The sequence below is a fragment of the Myotis daubentonii genome, chromosome 8 (assembly GCF_963259705.1).
Source record: "Myotis daubentonii chromosome 8, mMyoDau2.1, whole genome shotgun sequence".
In the NCBI taxonomy this organism is placed as follows: domain Eukaryota; kingdom Metazoa; phylum Chordata; class Mammalia; order Chiroptera; family Vespertilionidae; genus Myotis; species Myotis daubentonii.
In genome coordinates, this window is record NC_081847.1 from 35,553,248 (window position 1) to 35,566,983 (window position 13,736).

At 42.7% G+C, this 13,736-nt stretch overlaps 1 protein-coding gene across 4 annotated transcripts in view; it reads right to left on the bottom strand.

Annotated features, from left to right (window-relative positions):
• The window catches only part of CDK5RAP1 (CDK5 regulatory subunit associated protein 1), a 35,306-nt gene that overhangs the window by 3,842 nt on the left and 17,728 nt on the right, over positions 1-13,736 (bottom strand). For all 4 annotated transcript variants that reach the window (XM_059705886.1, XM_059705885.1, XM_059705888.1 and 1 more), the window contains exons 10-13: positions 13,379-13,434; positions 9,818-9,948; positions 6,460-6,609; positions 824-964 (exon numbers count right to left, since the gene is read on the bottom strand). In XM_059705886.1, the coding sequence (XP_059561869.1) occupies positions 824-964; positions 6,460-6,609; positions 9,818-9,948; positions 13,379-13,434 (478 nt within the window). The remainder of the gene's footprint in view (positions 1-823; positions 965-6,459; positions 6,610-9,817; positions 9,949-13,378; positions 13,435-13,736) is intronic.

Consider the following 13,736-nt stretch of genomic DNA (forward strand, 5'->3'; position numbering starts at 1 on the left):
GATCAACATAAACAGAAAAAAAAAAAAAAAACCCTTCTCTCCACTCTCCCTTTTGCAGATGCTCCAGAGCTCAGTGTTGGAGAAGCAGCGTTGTGCCTGCCTTCCTCATCAGTGTGTGTCCTGCCAGCCTCTGGTTCTGGAGCAAAGTGGACATGAGGACCAGAAGGAAAGGAAGATGGCAACAGCAGACCTGTGAAAGTGTAAGAAGAAAGGAGGACTATTCCAGTGAAGAGGAAGCGTGGGGGGAGGGGGGGGGGGGGGAGAAAGGCGAAATTCCACAGCCATTCAGCTAGATCTGTCAGTCCAGGGAAGAGACCCAGGAAACTGGAGCACATGTAATCTAGGGATGCCTGGAGCATCAGAGACCTTGAAGGGCACGCTGATCTCTGGCAGAGACAACTATGAGAAAGACTGAATAGTACGATGGTTAAAAATGCGGACTCAGGATCTGAGCTGCCTCAGTTTAAATCCCTACATTACCATGTGCTGGTGTGTGAGCCTGAGCAAGCTACTTAAACTCCTGGTGCTTCAGAGAACTACCAACCCACTAAAAATCACTTACACTTCCTGGCCTCTCTGCACCCAGAAACTATATGCTACCACGTACTCCAACCTCACCAATTCCCACAAAGAAAAGAAAAACAAGAAGGCATTAGTTAGAAACAGTCTAAAATTTAATTCAAGGTGCTCTTCCATTGTTTAGATTGAGAAGAGATTTTTATTTTACTAAAGAATTTCTCCAAGAAAAAATTTCATTTCCCTAAATTACCCAATCCAACACCCCACTCACAGGGCAAGCCAAAGGCCCAAAAGGACACCTTACCTTCACCAGCACATAGTCCCCAGGCTGAGCTCTGACCCTGAGCCCAGAGTCAGTGGCATCCTCCATCTCTACATCAGGGAATATCACCTTAAGGTTTCCATCATTCCGGCCGCATAGCTCAGTGGCAGAGCGTTTACTGAGCTGCAGAAAGAAGAGGGGAGACTGTATGAACCTGTCATAGTCATCAGTTCTTGAAGGCAGAAAGTACACCTTCTATGTCTCAGACCCCAAGGGTCTTACTCAGAGAGCATTCCTTAACCAAGGAATCTCTGAAGAAGACTAAGTGTTGCCACTGCCCCACCAACAAGGGCAATACGTGGCACACAACAGAAATTCAATCAAGTTTTGCTGACTCCACATTAGTGAATGACTCAATCAATGAGTCTGATTACAGAACTCATTTCAGCAGGAATGGACCTCAAACAGGCCTGAAACGAAGGACATATAGGTGATGCTCTTTGCAAACCAACGTTCACTTTACCCAGCAGTTTCACAGTAATCACTCAGGAATGTTCTGGGGTTGTTTGGCCCTGATTACATGCCCCTGATGAATAGGTAGACTTGAAACCAGAGTCTCCATCACACATGCAGAAAATAAGGCCAGGAGAATAATAAAACCAGAATGATGGAATTAACTTCTAGACTATATACAAATCTTTTTCTTACAGCCATGATGAAGTAACAAAAACCAAATTTATCCTCAAGCCTTGAGTAACCAGGAAACTGGATAAAATGTATGAAATAACTTTTTTCAGATTTTGAACAGAGATCACATAAGACTATGATCCCCAAGAGAAGGAAAACAAATGAGATGAGCCCTCCAATCACCCCTGCGTTTTGCCAGAAGGCACGGAGTATGCAAAGCAGGGAGGGAGATCTCAAGGCAGAGCATGGTGATGTCTCTGGACTGAAGGACTGGAGTACAGGAAGCCTGCATAACTAGAAATTGTGGGACAAGTTCTAGACACGAGGGAGATAAACAGAAAAAAGCTATGAAAGTGTGCAAAGGGATCCCCTGAGTCTTTGCTGAATACTACTACATGCTCCTCTACAGAGGGAAACTCCGTGAAGTCGGGCAAAAGGAAGTTATTGAGAACTCCCAGAGCTCACATGGGGCTGGGAATCATTTGCTCTACCTCTAAATAGTCCTCATTGATTCCTTGGGACATGCAGTATTGACTCCAGAAGAGCCAAAAACTAGTATTGAGGCTAAACTATCCCTATAACAAAAAAGCTTTTCTAACAAAGCTTAAAAACAAGCCTTGAAAGGATCAAACGGAACTGTAACATCACTGCCTATCAGAACAAAGCCAAACGCAAAATCCAGACACTCATAAGTGAACACTGCAATGTCCAACATCCAATCAAAACTCACTAAATATGCCCAGAAGCAGGAAAACGTGACCTACAATCAGCAGAAGAATCAGTCAACAGAAACAGACCAACAGAGTTTGGTCAAGATGACAGAGTAGATAAACACTGTGCTCGCCTCCTCCCACAACCACATCAAAATTACAGGAAATTAGAAAACCACCACCCTTGAGAACCACCTGAAGATGAGTTGAACGAACTCCTATAACTAAAGAAAAAAAGAAGCCACATCAAAACTGGTAAGAGGGGTGGAGATGCAAAACAGACTGGTCCCACACTCATGTGTGGCAGTTAAGATTCAGGAAAAAACTATGCTGTACACTTGAAAGTAATATAATATTGAATGTAAACTATAATTTAATTTTTTTTTAATTATAAGATTCGGGAGGTGTATCTCAGCTGTGGAGGTTCCCATGAGGAGCAAGGCGGCCCAGTCCAACACTGGGCTCCCCAGCCCAGAGCACCAGTGCCAGGACAGAGTCCCTACAACATCAGGCTGTAAAAATCAGCAGGGACTCGACTGGGTGAGACAGAAGACTGCTGTAGACCCGGGCATCCTCTTAAAGAGCCCACACAGGGCCGCACTCACTCATACTCACCCTAAGCTCCAGTGAAGAGACAGCAGCTCAAAAAGCACCAGGGACTTACAGGGAGGAACTGAACTGTCTAGCTTCAGAACCAGGGCTGGAGGGAAAGCACTCTCCCAGACAGAAGTGCTGGCAGGGACCATGATTCCTTTGTTGAGCCCTCCCCACACACAGCCCACAGGCACAGGCAGAGGAGGGTGCCAAGTCTGAGCCTCCATCAAAATGCCTAACACCCTGGTGATTGATTCCCTGAGACCCCACCCCAGCCAACTCGTGCTGGAGCAGACTCTCTTTTAGTGGCAGTCCTACACAAGTGGCCGGCTTCAGCCCGTGCTGAGGGCTTTCCTAAAATCTCTCAAAGGTCCACAAACCCCAAACAATGGCTGGTCTTGGCATATACTGTACCTCTTTTAAGCGGACCCAAGCCTGGCACTAGTGGCAGCCGACCTCAGCTCACAGCTAGCCTCACCCAGGCATTCTTAAACCCAGAGCAGGCATATCCAACTGCGTATCACTTTGTAGCTCCTCTGAGGTGGACCCAGGCCAGGCACAGGCAGCGAATGACCTGGGAGGTCTAGACCGAGAGCCCCTCCCAAGCCCAGAAACAAAACACCTTCTGCGCATGGGCCACGAAGTTTCAATCGCACTGTACATGCGCGCCCGCACGTGGTATTTTGTGGAAGAGCCACACTCAAGGGGCCAAAGAGCCGCATGTGGCTCATGAGCCGCAGTTTGCCGACCACTGGGTTAGAGCATCATCTCGATATGCAAGGTTGTGGATGCAATCCCCAGTCAGGGCACATATATGAATCAACCAATGAATGCACAAAGAAATGAAACAACAAATAGATATTTCTCTATTTCTCTCCCCACTTCCTCTCTTTCTCTAAAATCAATAAAAAAATTTCAAAAAAGAATCTACCAATGAATGTACAAATAAGTGGAACAACAAATCAATGTTTCTCCCCCCCCCTCTAAAATCAATGAATTAAAATAAATAGATAACCAATGAAAATATATTTTAAAAGGTAGATGAAAAAACATTTCTTTCAGACCAATAGAAGCTGAGAGAATTCATTATCAAAAGATCTGCAGTATAAGAAATGTTAAAGGAAGTTTTTCAAGCACAAAAGAAATGATAACAAATACAAACTTGAATGTACACAAGGGATTAAAAAAAGGGGGGGTACATACAAAAGATTTTTTTCTCATTTAAAAAATTTCTTTAGAAAATACTTGTTCAAACAAAAATATCAATATATTTTGGAATATAAAGTAAATATCTATGACAACAAGAGCACAAAAGATAAGGGGAAGGGACAGAAGAACATCACTGTAAGGGTCTTATATTATACAGGTTGAGTGATGCCTTGACTGGGATTAAAACAACTGGTCAAAACTCCAGCCCAGCTGGTGTGGCTCAGTGATTGTGTCGACCCATGTACCAAGAGGGCACTGGTTCAATTCCCAGTCAGGGCACATGCCTGGGTTTCAGGCTCAATCCCTAGTGAGGGGTATGCAAGAGGCAGCCAACAGATGTTCTCTGTCATCAATATTTCTATTTCTCTCTCTCCCTTTCCCTCCTCTTTCTCTAAAAAAAAAAAAAGAAAAGAAATTAATAAAAATGTTTAAAATAATAATCCAAAGAGCACATAATCTGCCCTTAGAAAATCAAGCTCTGACTACATGTATTCTTAAGTGATCAAAGACACAAGGAGGAGCTCGGCTGGTGTTGCTCAGTGTTTGAGCATCAACCTATGAACCAGGAGGTCACAGCTCGATTCCCAGTCAGGGCACATGCCAGGGTTGCAGGCTCGATCTCCAGTGTGGGGTATGCAGGAGGCAGTTGATCAATAGTTTTTCTATTTCTTCATGTATAAAAGGAGGCTAATAACAGCACTACCTCCAAGTACTGTGGTGAGACTCATGTGTTGATGACCATTAAGTGTATATCTCCTGGCAGACACAAGTGCTCAGTATACATGTGTTATCTTTATCTTCTCTGCCACTCTGGATATAGCAATCTAGCCCCAAGTGAATAATGGCTTATGTGCGATGCATAAGAAAACCTTGTTTTGGTTCATTTAATTACTATGGGCTCTCTGTGGGGCCGATGAAATCAGGAACAAAGATTAGCAACATTTCAATACTTAACCTTCATTCATTCAAAAGACAAGTACAGTATACCTTTTGTGACGAGAGCTGGGAATATAATAAGACCTAATTCCTACTGGATAAAATGTAGATTGCTAACAGACATGAACACGTACACTTCTCCAGAATTACAACTGACACAAAGCTCTTAGTGAGGCAAACACCTTCCGAAGTATTAACCAGCTCAGCAGCACCATCCATCAGCCACAGCTGGACCGAATCACAGGAAAATCCCTAACCTAAGCCAAACTGATCAGGTTCCCACTCCTAGAAATCTGAATTGAGGCTGAGAGACAAAATTTGGTCTGTGGATAGCTGGAATAATAACATGAAAATGCAAGAATTACAGGACTGCTCTATTCTGCCACCCAAATGAAGAAGCAGGAAAAGCAGGTCTAAGGAGACAAGAAAGTCTGAGCCTCAAGGGCTTCCCAGGCTGGATAGAGACCCTTCCAGACCCTGACAGTATTCCTGCCCTTGGGCTCCATAAAGTTTTGTGCCAAAAAAAACCCAAAACTCTTTTTAGCTTAGCCTGAATGATTTGAACAAATTTCTACTGTTACTCACTACCGGAGAGTCCTAACAAACACGAACACCAGGCAATTGGTGGCTTTGGTGCTGCCATATCCTGAGGCATGGAGCAGGAGTCTCCTCTCCCAAACCAGAACTCGAAAAGGTCACAGAAAGGGCTTCTCTCTTTTCCCTCTTCTCCACTGGCTGCAGCATGCAGCTTCACAAGTGGTCAGGGTCCCAAACTCACCCCTTATCCCATCTGTTTAGTGCTCTCCCTAAATGATGGCAAGGTCCCCAGGCTTGACCACAGAAACCACAAACTTCCTGAAATTCGGTACATTTCTAAGAAAGAATTAAAGACAGACAGTAACTTTGGTTCTAAAAATATACATATGATACAGCTTCCAGAAAGATGGAACACACATACTTTCCCCTAATGCTTTCACTTAGTACAAAAATATCCTTCAGAAACAAAAGGAGAAATCAAGACATTCTAAGATAGATGAAAATAAAGGGAATCTGCTGCCCGAGGTTCGAAAGGAAGTCCTCTAAACCAGTGGTCGCCAACCTTTCAGACCTCACAGACCACCAGTGGTCCGCGGACCATCGGTTGGCGACCGCTGCACAAAGAAAGGAAACAATAAAAGGGGGAACCCTGGAACATCAGGAAGGAAAAAAGAACATCTACACAGAAAACTACCCAAAAAACACGTAGGCCTATTAAACGAATTCAGCAAGGTCACAGGATACAGATAAACATACAAAACTCAATTATGTCTACATTATAGCAATGAACATACAGACACCTGAAATTAAAAACAACAGCCAATCACAATACCTTAAAAAAAATAACAGGAAATACGTAGGTGTACATCTAACAAAACATATACAGGATCTGTATACTTGACAACTACAAAAACTGATAAAAGGAATCAAAGAAAATCTAAATAAAGGAAGTCATACTATGTTACAAAAAATAAACAAAATGTATGTAGATACATATGGTCTCACCCCCTCCACCAGCACCAGCTGGGTACAGCCCACAGAGGTCTTGTTGGCTTTCGTTGCTTCTTCTCGGAAGACAGTGATAAGTTCCTCCAAACGCCTTAATTTTACCTCTTCCAGGACATCATCCTTCAGCCTGTGATATGCCCGTGTCTTCTATAAAAAACATTTTTTAAAGAGGGAGGTCACCAAGGACCTATAGAATTCACAGCGGGAGACCATGTTCATTCCACCTGCAAGTTACAGACATGTGTACAAGAAACCCAGGCCCTACCCCGAGGGTTCTCTAGTTCTGAGAGCCTTCTAAGAGAAAAAGGTAGCTATGCAGTGGAATCACCATTTTTGCAAGGCCTACACTTTAAATTTAGCACATGAAAATTGCAGACTCAAAATTGTTTTTGACATTTTTATAGAATGTCCTAAGAATAAAGGTTACATTTGTACATATACTAAGTAACTCATGTACCAAGTTACTTAGCCATGTGTTTATAAAATCACAAGATGCAAAGCAGCCTAAATGTTTATCAATAGGTAACTAGTAAAACAAATTATTATTTACATAATGGGATATTATACAGTTGTTAAAAAATAGTAAGATAGTTTTATATATACTGATATGATTGCTCTCCAAAATATACTTTTTTTAAAGATTTTTAAAATTGATTTTTAGAGAAAGAGGAAGGGAGGAGGGAGGGGGAGAGAGAGAAAGAGAGAGAGAACAATGTGAGAGAAAAACATCAATTGGTTGCCTCCTATATGCGCCCCAAGTAGGGATCAAGCCCACAACCCAGGCATATGCCCTGACCAGGAATCAAACCAGCAAACGTTTGATGCACAGGATGACACCCAACCAACTGAGTCACACCACCCAGGGCCCCAAAATATACTCTTAACAGAAATAAACAAGGTACAAATGAACATGTATACTAAATCTGGGGTACAAAGAATACATATAAATATGTTTTAAATACATGAACTATCTCTAGAAGTTTGCAGAAGAAACTGCTAAGAGCAGCTGCCTTCAGGGAAGGAACTAAAAAACTAGGCAACCTGGGAAGAAATCTCACTACATACGATTTTGACCTTTTGAGTTTTATACCATGAGCATATATTACCTAGTTCAAAAAAAAAGAAAAGAAAATTTATCCTTGGCCAGCTGGTGTAGCTCAATTAGTTAGGCACCATCCCAGGCACCGAAGGTTGCCAGTTCAATTCTAGTCAGGGAACATACAGTAGTTGCAGTGTTGATGACCAGTAGGGGGTGTGCAGGAGGCAGCAGATGGGTGTTTCTCTCTCTCCCTCTCCTTCCCTCTCTCTCTAAAAATCAATAAACTATTCTTTAAAAAAGAAAAAGAAAATGTATCCTTGAAAAGCCTTTACATCATCCAACACCATGGTATGAGTGCATGTTTTACTACTACTACTACACACACACACACACACACACACACACACACACACACACACAAAGATCATAACAGCCCTAACTGGTTTGGCTCAGTGGATAGAGCATCAGCCTGCAGACTGAAGGGTTCCAGGTTTGATTCTGGTCAAGGCCACATGCCTGGGTTGCAGGCTTGATCCCCAGGAGAGGATGTGCAGGAGGCAGCCAATCAATGATTCTCTCATCATTAATGTTTCTATCTCTCTTTCCCTCTCCCTTCCTCTCTGAAATCAACAAAGATATATTTTTTAAAAATCTTAACACAGTTGGAGAACCAATGAGCAAGACAAAAGTATGGAATAAGAGAAAAATCAATACACCAAAGTCTGGGTATTCAAATCAATCTGCCTTTGAGAGAACTACAAAATCCAGAAAAATATGGAGAATAGGTAGAGAATCCTAAAATGTAATTCACTTACAGGGTTTACGCTATTCTGTCTTATTAACAATTTACCTCTATTATACACTATCTTGGGTGCTTTACACATATTATCTTATTTAATCCTCAAAACCACCTGAGTTGGTACTAATGTTATCCCCATTTCACAAATGAAGAAACCACGGACCTTTCCCAAGGTCACATAGTTATTAAATGAGAGAGGAGTCATTTAAGTGCTTGCTCTCTTCTACAGGCTATTTGATTAAGTCTCTATAACCTAAACCCTAACCCAGGAATTAGATCCCAAAGTGTACGCTCATATTCAATGCCCAATGCCCATAGAATATGCTTCCATAACACACTTAAAACCCATTTCCCAAATCTAACATTATAAGAATTCCTACGGCATGTTTGTGATGTTCATGGAAAATAAGCAACAGCTCCTCCGAAGCTTCATCCCTGAAATAATTCTGTAAGAGACATGAATATACACACCAGCCCACGTACACTGCCTGCAGAACACGAGACAGTGGGCTTTAAAATAAATGAGTTAGCTTGACTGATGGCAGCTGAGTTGATAGTGGCTAAGGTCACAGGTTCACTCATTCATCAGTCAGCTTTCCTGAGCCCATGGCAGCAGAGGCTCCTCAAACTCCAGCCCAAACACAAGGCAAGTTACCCCCAATGTGACTGTGGGAATAAGAAATGACCTAGGCCAGTGGTCGGCAAACTGCGGCTCGGCAAACCGCGGCTCATGAGCCACATGAGACTCTTTGGCCCCTTGAGTGTGGCTCTTCCACAAAATACCGACTTCTGCGCATGGGCCACGAAGTTTCAATCGCACTGTATGTGCGCACCCGCACATGGTATTTTGTGGAAGAGCCACACTCAAGGGGCCAAAGAGCCGCATGTGGCTCGCGAGCCGCGGTTTGCCGACCACGGACCTAGGCAATTCATCCCTACCACCAAGAAAAAGGCAGCAGACCAGGACTATCCCCTTTCTGCAAGAAAACATTATTCTGTTTCCTTTCTCGTCTCCTTCTGTATTGTTTACCTGGGAAACTGTTATAGGAGAAACTCCAAAGTGGGTATCAGTGAGGTCACCTGACCTATAAAAATGGAAACTAAAAGTAGTTGAGGATGGCTGGGAGGGTGACAAGGAGCCTCTAAAACAAATCATGTCTGTAGGCCGAAAGGAAGTTCTGCATGTTGAGAAATGAGTTTAGATTTCTTGTAAAGAGAATAATGTCCCTCCCTCCCCATTCCAATTCTAAACAATCTACACATAATTTCAAATATTCTAATAAAGAGAAATGTTGGCACAGGTAATTATTATTCGTCTCCAATTGCTGAATGATGTCAAATAGCAGACAGGTGGATTAGATAAAATAAAGAAATGAATGGTAAGATCCTTGTGGCTTCTCAAGGACTGCCTTGCTGCCCTTTATTTTTCTTTCCAGTTATCCACAGTGACCCCCAAACTGGTCAGAAATGCGGTCAGTCTCAGCACAGAAGTAGTTACTCCCCCTCCCAGAGCTCACCTGTCTCATGCTGTAGGCAAAGAGGAACCCCATGTTGTACTGAACTTCCCGCAGCAAAGACACTGTCTGGAGGTGATCTTCCTCTGTCTCACCACAGAAGCCGGCAATGAAATCACTGCTGAGGCTCACACCTGGACACACAACCAAGGACAAAGGACAGCTGCTTACTTTCAAGAGAGGCTTTTGGAACTTGCAGGCCACAGAGGGAGGGACAGCAATTGTAAGGGCTTTCGGAGCTATTCAGCCCATGGGCAAGTGTCCCTCAGGTCACTGCAGATGAGGAGGGAATAGGCCTGCTTATCTACAACGTGCCCATGCCAGAGCCTGGCTTCTCAGGCTACATTCCCCTTGGTACCAGAAAAGGTATTTTCACTTCAAATGTGGGATTTGGGAGCACAGTAGGAGTCCACATTTTCAAATTGGTCCTGCTTTGTACTTATATCTGGTAAAAACATGGCCGTGCCCCATATAAATATACTTTCGAAGTTAGTTTAACACAATGCTCATTTAAAATAGTAACAATGACTACTATTTACTGAATACTTACTAAGTGCTACACATTACTATCTATTTTTTTTTAAATATATTTTATTGATTTTTTACAGAGAGGAAGGGAGAGAGATAGAGAGTTAGAAACATCGATGAGAGAGAAACATCGATCAGCTGCCTCCTGCACATCTCCTCCTGGGGATATGCCCGCAACCCAGGTACATGCCCTTGACCGGAATCGAACCTGGGACCTTTCAGTCCGCAGGCCGATGCTCTATCCACTGAGCCAAACCGGTTTCGGCCACATTACTATCTATTTAACTTAACCTATTTAATTACCCAAAAATCCAATGAGGTGAGTAGTATTTATTGCATTTTATAGATGAGAAAACTGCAGTCCAGAGAACTTCCACATTATCCTGTCCCATCAAAATGAAAGTATTTATGCATAATACTAGTTACAATCATTAGAAATTTGGACAAAATGTAGACATTGTCAACCAAATCTAAAATAAAAGACTAGAGAACCAAGATGGCGGCATAGGTTAACGCCGGAGTTTGCTGCTTTGAACAACTACTTCAAAAGTGAAACCAAAAAACGGAAGGGACATCACCCAGAACCACAGGAACGCTGGCTGAGTGGAAGTCCTACAACTAGGAGGAAAGAGAAACGCACACGGACACTCAGAGGAGGCGCAGTGCTGAAGTCAAATTCTGAGGTGCAGAGTGCGCGGAGCGGGCTGGCGGTGGAGGGCGCGGTTGTTGTTTTCAATCGGGAGGGAGTCGCAGACTCTGAGCACCAGATCCGGGCGAGTCTTTAGGGACCCAGACTCAAACGGGAGAAGCAGGACTGTCTGGCTTCGGTCAGAGCGAGTGCAGCTTTCTCTCCCAGCTTTGCAGCGGGTGCTGGGACTCAGAGAGGCAGAGCCCCTTGGGACAGGACTGAGAGCCGCCATAACTGCTCTCTCCGGCCCACCCTGTTGATCCTGTGCGACCCGCCCCGCCCAAGCCCTGCACAGAGGCATTTGCCGGATAGCCTCAGGCAAAGGCTAGATTAGCACCTCCCTAGAGGACAGAAGTTCTCTCACTGCTGACACAGCTGATTCTCATAGCCACTTGGCCTGGAGGTCAAACCCTCCCTGGAATTAGCTACAACAATCAAGATTTATCTATAAGACTGCGAACAAAGACCACTAGGGGGTGCACCAAGGAAGCATAACAAAATGCGGAGACAAAGAAACAGGACAAAATTGTCAATGGAAGAAATAGGGTTCAGAACCACACTTTTAAGGTCTCTCAAGAACTGTTTAGAAGCTGTCGATAAACTTAATGAGATCTACACGAAAACTAATAAGACCCTCGATCTTATATTGGGGAACCAACTAGAAATTAAGCACACACGGACTGAAATAACGAATATTATACAGACGCCCGACAGCAGACCAGAGGAGCGCAAGAATCAAGTCAATGATTTGAAATGCGAGGAAGCAAAAAACATCCAACCGGAAAAGCAAAATGAAAAAAGAATCCAAAAATGCGAGGATAGTGTAAGGAGCCTCTGGGACAGCTTCAAGCGTACCAACATCAGAATTATAGGGGTGCCAGAAGATGAGAGAGAGCAAGATATTGAAAACCTATTTGAAGAAATAATGACAGAAAACTTCCCCCACCTGGTGAAAGAAATGGACTTACAGGTCCAAGAAGCGCGGAGAACCCCAAACAAAAGGAATCCAAAGAGGACCACACCAAGACACATCATAATTAAAATGCCAAGAGCAAAAGATAAAGAGAGAATCTTAAAAACAGCAAGAGAAAGAAACTCAGTTACCTACAAGGGAATACCCATACGACTGTCAGCTGATTTCTCAACAGAAACTTTGCAGGCCAGAAGGGAGTGGCAAGAAATATTCAAAGTGATGAATACCAAGAACCTACAACCAAGATTACTTTATCCAGCAAAGCTATCATTCAGAATGGAAGGTCAGATAAAGAGCTTCACAGATAAGGAAAAGCTAAAGGAGTTCATCACCACCAAACCAGGATTATATGAAATGCTGAAAGGTATCCTTTAAGAAGAGGAAGAGGAAGAAAAAGGTAAAGATACAAATTATGAACAACAAATATGCATCTATCAACAAGTGAATCTAAGAATCAAGTGAATAAATAATCTGATGAACAGAATGAACTGTTGATTATAATAGAATCAGGGACATAGAAAGGGAATGGACTGACTATTCTTGGGGGGGAAAGGGGTGTGGGAGATGTGGGAAGAGACTGGACAAAAATCGTGCACCTATGGATGAGGACAGTGGGTGGGGAGTGAGGGCGGAGGGTGGGGCGGGAACTGGGAGGAGGGGAGTTATGGGGGGGAAAAAAAAGGAACAAATGTAATAATCTGAACAATAAAGATTTAATTTAAAAAAAATAATAAAATAAAATAAAAGACTACAGAGTAATTTTATTAGGAGGAAAGAAAAAGGGTTAAGATAAATAGGAAAGGAATAACCTCTAAGTACACATTTTTAAAGATATCAATTGCCCCCAAATCAGAACTAATTCAGACCATATATAACTTTGCCAACTAACAAGAAAAAACAAGGTCTCTCCCATATGCTCAGAAACACAAAAACTATAGAAAATGAATCTCTTTAGCCCTGAGGCCATAAGCTGATACACATCTCTGAGTATTTCTAGCAAGACCAAAACATTAAAAAATCAGAAAGAAGTAAAAGAAAGAGCCCTGGCTGGTGTGACTCAGTTGGTTGGAGCATTGTCCCATACACCAAAAGGTCGTGGGTTTGATTTCTGGTCAGGGCACATACCTGAATTGCAGGTTCGGGCCCCGGTTGGGGTGCATACGAGAGACAACCAATTGATGTTTCTCTCTCGTATCGATGATTCTCTTTCTCTCTCTCCCCCTTCTTCTAAAAGACGAGAGAGAGAGAGAGAGAGAGAGATGAAGAGAAGCAAAATAAGTGTAAAAGGTGTCAAAAGATACTGCCACAGGTGTTGCCTGTATCTAAGACTAAGGTCACTGTAATGTGCTCAGCAGAATACATTTCTTAAATGTACCTGGAATAGACTCTCTGATATGATGAATTAACTCCACATAAGCTTCTCTTGAATAGCTGCAATAAAGAACAGAAAGAAAAGACTTAGATGAGCCAATCTTCTTTAAATGAATGCTATAAAAAGATAACACTATGAACTACCACATGTAATCACTTCTCACCCACACAGGACAGTACCATCAGTTAAACTATCCAAAAGATCTTATGATCCAAAACTTATACTGTAACCTAATTTAGGGCATATGAATGTTTAGTTCAAGAACATAAATTATTTTAAACAGCCTTCTGCATTTAACTAATAATGAAGATAGATTAAACATTTCAAAGGATCTAGATGATTTTATATGCTCTCTGGTTCC